Source organism: Choristoneura fumiferana, chromosome 25 (assembly GCF_025370935.1).
Source record: "Choristoneura fumiferana chromosome 25, NRCan_CFum_1, whole genome shotgun sequence".
Lineage (NCBI taxonomy): Eukaryota > Metazoa > Arthropoda > Insecta > Lepidoptera > Tortricidae > Choristoneura > Choristoneura fumiferana.
In genome coordinates this window covers 12,695,447-12,704,264 of record NC_133496.1, presented here as the reverse complement: position 1 = coordinate 12,704,264, position 8,818 = coordinate 12,695,447, and the positions used below count along the sequence as shown (strand labels likewise).

At 38.4% G+C, this 8,818-nt stretch overlaps 1 protein-coding gene across 1 annotated transcript in view; it reads right to left on the bottom strand.

The window, feature by feature from the left end:
- Positions 1–3,252: 3,252 nt before the first annotated feature.
- Positions 3,253–8,818, bottom strand: part of LOC141442067 (uncharacterized) — a 7,812-nt gene continuing 2,246 nt past the window's right edge. The window contains exons 2-4 of the mRNA XM_074106976.1: positions 7,809–7,982; positions 6,750–6,909; positions 3,253–3,419 (exon numbers count right to left, since the gene is read on the bottom strand). Coding sequence (XP_073963077.1) covers positions 3,340–3,419; positions 6,750–6,909; positions 7,809–7,982 — 414 coding nt within the window. The 3' untranslated portion in view covers positions 3,253–3,339. The remainder of the gene's footprint in view (positions 3,420–6,749; positions 6,910–7,808; positions 7,983–8,818) is intronic.

Genomic DNA, 8,818 nt, shown 5'->3' with positions numbered 1-8,818 from the left:
TTCGGCGTGGAGAGTAAGACAGCCGGTGAAATTACTGGCACTTGAGGTATACCAGGGGTATTGCAGATGTTTACGGGCGGTGGTGATCTCTTACCATCAGGAGACCCACTGGCTCGTTTGCCATCCAGACTAATAAAATACTGTGAAACTTTATGGGTGTGTGTGTATGTGAGTGTTTGTTACTCCATCACGCTAAACGACTAAACGGATTTGGATGAAATTTAGTATGAAGATAGATTTTATAATTCAATTACGCCCACGGAATAGGGATAAAATCTCGAAATCTCATCCAATTCGTATAAAGTAATGACAATTTGGCACTGATTTTTAATGATTTACGTAGGCAAAGCCGCGGTTAAGCACCAGTGCTTTTATAAATCTAAGATATTTCATAAAGTAAATAAATAAACATGAGAAACAATGCTTTTCTCTTGGCAATGAAATATTTCCGTCGGCATTATTCAAATAACCGCTGTATAACGCAGAATGCTAAGGTCGTTTGATCGGCCCCCGCTAAATTGCATGCCATTGTCCTTTATTAGTGATCTTAATTTTATTTTCGTAGATACGAAGAATTACGTTACTTAGGACGACTTGTAGACTTTTTTCACACACACACACACACACACACACACACACACACACACACACACACACACACACACACACTTAAACCTAGCTAGTTTGTTCATTTCATTTCGTAAAAACTGCTACCTATCTGTTATAATCTATGGAAGAGCGGAGTTTCCCTATACAGGTATTGTTTGCTTACCGGGAGGCTTCATCCCCTAAATCGTAAATGTACGTGTATTTTATGAAATAAAGAATTTTGTATTTTTGTATTTGTATTTGTATTTTTAAATCTCGATTTAAGGCTTAATCTGACAGTTCTTGTATGGATCTGACAGGACTTAAGACCACTTAAACCTAGATTAAAAAGCCTGCAAGTGGACGTTAATATCATAAAAATCAATGCAAACTATTTTAATAAAACCTCTTGGTCCTGGTTTCAGAAGTGTTATTCCATTATCTTTGAAATAAACCATATACACCAAATCAACACGAAGGGAAGGAACGCGTGCGATAGAATGACCATCGATTTTCAAATTTCGGAGTAGGCCCTCTGGCACGAATGGATTGAACGAAAGTAATGTCACTTAGGTCACAAAACAGATAGGTTACAGAAATCAATCTACATACAAAGTGCGCTCGAGCAACGCACACATAGAAACTGTTCACGGACACGATATCTCGGACCGGTTGGAACCAGTGCAAGCGCGAATGCCATCCGCTTGAGACACGCGTCTGTGAACTTTTTTGTGCAATAATGGAAAATGCGAATTTATTACACTTTAAAATTGATAATCGTGCATTTTGCCAATGTCAAAATCGTCGCAAGATATTTTCTGTGACAATTTTTTAATATAACAATGACAAACATTAAAATATTTTAGTTACTATTAATTTATATTTCCATTCTTCCCGTTTCATTCTCAACAATAAATCCAACAACTAGATACGAGTGCCACTACCATAATAGTTGTTTGTGCATAAACCATAGTTGACAACCCTAGAGCGACCGCCGAGCGTAGGTATGAAAAGTAAAGTAGATACATGACATTGACTTCTGTTTTATGCTTAGGCAGTCATTTTTGTGGGAAAATGACTGATGCATGTCATTTTCATATTTGTGTGAAGTGTATTCAAATCAATTCAAATATAACGACAGATACTTGCATGATCACTCATTGAATCCATTTGTGCCAGTTCTCCTGAAGCGACCTGTACTTGGGCGTTTTAAGAAAAAGTGTACCCTTTCTTTTTTTTTGGAAAAAATATGCTTTTTCCTACTCAGAATAAAGAGCAGTATCGATTGCAATATTTAAAAAAAAAATGTCGCCTAAAAAATGAAAAATCCTCTTAGCAACCCCCTAATGGTTTTAAAAGACCTATCCAACGATATCCCATACTATAGGGTTAGATGAGTAAAAAAAATCACCCCCACTTTACGTCTATGGGAGGTACCATCAGCCAAATATATGGTCTACCACCCTAAAGTTGATAATCGCTTGCATGTCATGAAACAATAATGCCAATAGACGTGTCTGTCAAATTGAAAGTTCGACTTTAGCGACATATTCATTTGATAGGAACTTGTTTAAAAATTGATAGACCACTTATTTGGCTGATGGTACGTTAAAAATTTTTTTTTTCAATTTTTTATTGTACCGTTTTGTCGGCATAGTTTACATATATATCGATAGTCCCTGAGCAAAGCCGCGGGCGGACGGACAGACAGACAGACAGACATGGCGAAACTATAAGGGTTCTGTTTTTGCCATTTTGGCTCCGGAACCCAAAGAAACGGTATCCAGTTTAGTTACGTACATAGTTTAATAGAAGTGTTTCCACTAGCATCCTGCTTACTGTTTTTTTTTCTTCTCCGACTGCCAATGCTAACCCGTAAAAAAAGGATGCAAACTTCTGTGTGTGAACATAGGTATGATTTTTGCGGTATCCAATAGGGTTGCCAAATATACTGTTATAAACAGTATTATATACTGTTTTTCACTTCATTATACTTTTTACTGTTGAACTAAAGTAAAGTATCTAAAATACTGTTTTCAGCATCAACATTGCCTAACACTGCCAAATATACTGTTAAAAACAGTATTATACTGTTTTTCACTTCATTATACTTTTTACTGTTGAACTAAAGTAAAGTATCTAAAATACTGTTTTCAGCATCAACATTGCCTAACACTGCCAAATATACTGTTAAAAACAGTATTATACTGTTTTTCACTTCATTATACTTTTTACTGTTGAACTAAAGTAAAGTATCTAAAATACTGTTTTCAGCATCAACATTGCCTAACACTAAGCACACACTAAATCAGTACAATTTGCCAATGTAAATTTAATAAAAAATTAGTTTTTTATTTATCTTAATTTAAGTTTTGATTTTGAAAAGGTCTATGAGGCTTTTAAAAATGAAACTAAATTGATAAGTTGTGCGAGAAGCACCCAAAAATTTGTCTTTAAAACATGAAAAGAAGAAAATACTGTTATTTTTTCTAAAATACTGTTTATTTCCCTTCTCAGACCTAAATATACTTACTATATTTCCTGTAAAAAAAGTTGGCAACCCTAGTATAGCCAGTAAAAAACCGATCCTGCGAAATTAGACGTCCGTGGGTAGAGCCCTTACGTATACCTTGTAAGGAGTGTAAGGTAAGGAAAAAAGAGTCGTAAACATCATAATATATTTTACATTTTTATCGACGTTAACTTCAAAATACTATGTACAAACACGTTTGTAATATCACGGGTCCATCTTCAGAGCATAAGGTCAGCATTTGACAGGAAAATTAGAGATATACGTAGACTATTCGCCACGATCACAAAGTATACTGTCACTGAAAAAAAATAAAAAAACTATTGATTGTTGGAACGATGATTCATCCAATACACCTATCTACATACATAGCACACAAAGAATTTCCTACAGTCACCATACAACGAAGATATCTAGGTGCAAAATAATATCTGAACACGCTCTCATGCGATTGACAATGAGGTAGTGTTCAAATATTTCTGAGCACCTAAAGGCAACGACTTTTGCGTTAGCGACTGCACTTAAAATGCGTTATTTGTTATCTTTTTTATTAAGACTTCGTTACAAACCGACAACAATAAGCAAAAAATTGAATATAATGAGCAAAGGTAATTTAAAACCTCTTAGCATTCAACCCGTCAAACTTCATCAAAAAACTAACCATTTCATAACAAATTTTATTTGGAAATAATTCCGATCCGCATTAGCGATCCCTTCAAATAGCGAACCTACTGTGTTAAAAATAAAGTTGTGTTAAATACTTGTGATGTATACATATCATTTAATAATATTGTAAATCTGTTTTAAAAAAAAAATATATACCTCGTTGAGTTTCTTGCCGGATTCTTCTCAGCAGAGGTTTTTCCGAACCGGTGGTAGATTTTTTTTGACATTCATAAGTGCTTGTTATAGCCTAAATTGAATAAAGATATTTTGACTTTGACTTTGACTTTGAAATTAGCATTTCCCTCAATACTTGAAAATACCTAACCCAGGCAGCGATTCCTATTCAAAATTCTATTACTTAAAATGTATGAAATTTAATAGCAAGAGCTTCTCTCATGAAATATTAATACGCAAACCTTTTTAGTGACTTACGTATCTGAGAGAGACAAAGGTAGGTAGATTTAAATAACAGTTAATAGATTTAGAGGTTTTTGTGAGCCTCTTTGTTTTTTGCTCTAATGGAGTTTCTCTTAGCATTTGTATTATTTTCTATTATATCAAAATAAACCCGCTGCTTTGATCGCATGGACGACTAACAAATCCAGGATTCTAATGAATTCCCACGGGATTTCTTAACAATTACATCCTGTGGCCAATTTCACGAAGTTACAAGTTACAATTTACAATCGGTAGTCACTTTTTAATGCATACTGTTAAACACAAACTACCGCTTGTAAATTGTAACTTGTATCATCATCATCATCTCAGCCTATATACGTCCCACTGCTGGCCTCCTCTCAGATCAAGAGGGCTTGAGCCATAGTTCCCACGCGGGCCCAGTGCGGATTGGGAACTTCGCACGCACCATTGAATCGCTTCGCAGGTTTGTGCAGGTTTACTCACGATGTTTTCCTTCACCGCAAAGCTCGTGGTAAATTTAAAATGTACCTAATTCCGTAACTTGTATATCTTCGTGAAATAGGGCACTGGTCTTCATTTATGTTACGTAAAGGACATCCGTGAAAAAAATCATGTGTCACTTAATTAGGGGTCAAGATTTTGGGATATCACATTTTTCGGGATAATAATAATCCTATGTCCGTCTCGGGGTCGCAAACTATTTCCATATCGAATTTCATCTCATTCAGTTGAGTAAAAAGCGAAACAAACAAACACACTGAAATCCGCATTTTATAGTATTAGTTAGAATTAGCTCGGTCCAGTAGTATATACCAAATCTAATCTAAATTATACCTACTTGATTTGGATAGGTATTTAACTGAATGTAAACAAACTTCAGCTGCCAGGTTTGCTACATTTAAGGATTTTAAACATTTTACTTATCTATCATTGTAAATTTAATAAGTACAAACTAGACTAGTGTATTTAAATACAGAAATGTAAATGTTTAGATAGTTTAATCGTCGAAGAACTAAAGTCACTGATATAGCTGGAAAAATATGCAAATTGAAGTGGCAATGGGCAGGCCACATCGCTCGAAGAACAGATAACCGTTGGGGGAGAAAAGTCCTCGAGTGGCGACCACGAACCGGAAGACGAAGCGTTGGCAGGCCTCCCACCAGGTGGACTGACGACATCGTGAGAGTAGCGGGAAACCGGTGGATGCAAGTGGCAAGTTGTCGTTCATTGTGGCGTTCTAAGGGGGAGGCCTTTGTCCAGCAGTGGACGTCTTCGGGCTGATGATGATGATGATGAGATAGTTTAATGGAACAATTTCAATATTTAAGACACCAATTGACGTTGTTTTGTTTACATTTAGTTATATACTTATCCAAACCAAGTATAGTCCATTTTATTTTCTCAATATTTTTCTTCTTTGCACAACTATTAACAGTTAGGTACTATTTAAATTTTAGTGCAACAGTGCCACGAGAGTTGAAGTGAATGATTACACACACAGCTACAAGAAGTACTGATTGCAGAAAAGGAGAATTAATGAAATGCATGAGTAAATGTCAAAATTCCGCTGTCATTAGATTACATTACTTACGGCTATGCAACAAATGTGTGTTCATGCAGCTCCACCGCTTCCACACTGTAAGAACACACACAAACCCATCTACCACCACCACCACGCTACACTGACGCGTTTTTTTTTATTCGACTGAATGGCAAACGAGCATGTGGGTCTCCTGATGGTAAGAGATCACCACCGTCCATAAACATGAATTTATTATTTATTATTATTATAAACATCTGCAACACCAGGGGTATTGCAGATGCGTTGCCAACCTAAAGGCCTAAGATGGTATACCTCAAGTGCCAGTAATTTCACCGGCTGTCTTACTCTCCACGCTGAAGCACTACAGTGCAAGCACTGCTGCTTCACGGCAGGATTAGCGAGCAAGATGGTTGTAGCAATACGGGCGGTCCTTGCACAAGGTCCTACCACCTGAAAACTCAAGCAGAGTTCAAACTAAACAGATCAGCCCAGACCAGAGTTCAGAGTCCGTAACGCGTCATTGTAGTGTGGTGATGGTGACAGTTGTGTTTGTGTGATTTGTTTGTGTTCTTACAGTGTGGAATCGGAAGAGCTGCATAAGTGCATAAACACACATTTGTTGCACAAACGTAGCTAGCATAAGGTCGCGGGTGAGCCAAGTAATTTATTGGTCATTGACATGGAGAAAACCGTGTTGGCCTAGTGGATTCACACAGAGGGTTCGTGGGGTCGAGTCTGGGCAATCTGTCTGGGTTTCGGAATTTAAGTGCGAAATTACGGTGATGGAATTTACTGAGAAGAAATTCAATGGTGTGTGTGAATTTCCCAATCTGCACTGGGCCCTGGGAACTATGGCCCAAGCTCTCTCACTCTGAGCGGAGTCCTGTGCCCTGCAGTGGAACATATGAAGGATGGGATGATGATAATGATGATTATTGATGATATGGAACTCCGCAAAGTTACAGCTGGTGCAATTAATCACTTTAGGATAGAAACACTTACATATCATGTTACACACGATCAGGCACAATAGAGCGATGCCCGCGAGCAGATCGTTGTGCAAGAAAAAGCAGAAGGCGGCCAAGATGAGACAGAGGAAGGTGACGGTGCCACTGTACATGAGGGCACCCCACTGGTAGACTTCGATGAAACGTGGTATGTTCTGAAGGAAAAATTGGTATCAATAGCAATTGGTTTAAAAGAGCTTTTAAGAGAAAGACAGAAGTACAGAAAGTGACGCAGAGGGGAGGCAAGCCCCCTCAATACTGAGGAATACGACACAAAAACTCAAACCCCTATAATTGCGACACAAAAGCCTGTAACTAGCTAGCTGTATCTATTATTATTTTTAATCTGTATGTTATAAGTTGTTGGTTCTCCAGAATAAATAAATAAACAAGGAGGAGAAGGAAGTAGACTATATAGTAAAAGTGAACAACTACCTACAAGACTGAAATCTATTTGATGTTTAAAAAAAAGAAAAAAAAAATGTTTAATTACGCTCCCAACAGTACCACAACGAAACACAAGAAAACATTAATACAACTAACACAATTTACGTCATAATGGTGGTGATACCAACTGTCACTGAAAAAGGGTCTACTCGTCATGTGTTGCTACACAATGGGTTCAGTAACGGTGATTTTCTGCAGAGTCCAAATTTACACGAGCTACACGATAGCTCCAATTATTACACGACAATAATTATAGTTAAGCATAGAAATATTATCCACACACAAGCCAAGACTACGCCTAAGTTTTAGATTTTACCTGGTTAAATAATTACCTAAGTTGATTATCTGGATGGAACAAACTGAAAGTTTCTTGCTATCAATCCTCAAGCGACGATTACGAATTAGATATCTGTATTAATAGGTTCTAAGTTACAACGATATCCTTATTTTTAAACAGAGCCTACACTATCTGGCCTTCCCTACCTACCTATCTGGGTGGAACAAACCGATAGTTCCTCAAGCGAGGATTCCGATCACTCTGTTAAGTGTATAGCGACTTAGAAATCTGTGTTAGTAGGTTATAAATTACAATGATCACCTTACTTACAAACAGTGCCCCTACTAACAGCATAACGCTGATGCAGCAGAGAAAGATGGATACGGCGCCCAGTACCAGCTGCACCGCCGACTCAGTCGTCGCGGAGTAGTTGGACAGGATCGTGTCCATGTCCCAGAAACCTTTGGTGTGGATCACATTGGGAGCGAAGAGGAGTCCAAACACCTGGTAACATGCAAAAAAGAAAGAAGGAGAGAAACATAATTTATTGCCACAAAACATTATTAAGTAGGGGGTTGCCGGATAGGGATGCGAGGCCGGCAACTCCACGTTCCGGCCGAGGCTTGTATAGTGCTTTTCTCGAACAAGGCATGAAAAAAAAACAAGCTGTTGGGACGCTACACGCTAGTCTGGTCGCCCTGTTGCGTACGCGCGTGTCGCGCTGGCTGCTGGCGCGGCGGCTGCAGAGCGGGTGCTGTTGGCGTAGGCTGTGCCCGAAAGCGCGCGTTGAAACAAAAGACGGTCGCATTGCCGGCCAGCGGCCTGCAAAGTTGTATGAAATCTCTTTGCAGGCCGCTAGAGTGAACGCGCGCACGCAGCTGAGCCGCAGCGCCTGCAGCGCGATACTTCTCAGCCTATTATTTGTAACACAACGTCACTATTACATGTCATGTTTGAGAAAATAAGATTCCTTACAAAATTAAGGGGCTATTTTACCACCCATTGACTAATTATTTGACAGATAAAAGTGATGCCGTCGTTTATTCGAACAAAACAAACAGAGACGGCATTACATTTATCCGTCAAATAAATTTAATCAATGGATGGTGAAACAGGGTGTTAAGTCTAGTATGACAATAGGTGTGATAAGGCTGTTTAATAAAATACAAGCTATTTTTGATGACTCGAATGAAGACTACGCATCGGCAAGCGCGGCGTAGGACGTCCACCGACGAGATGGGCGGATGATGTAGTTAAAGCCGCGGGTTCAAGTTGGATGCAGCAGGGCTACTACGAAACTCGAAACTCAAAGCTCCTCTCGCTCTTGTATTAAATAGTAT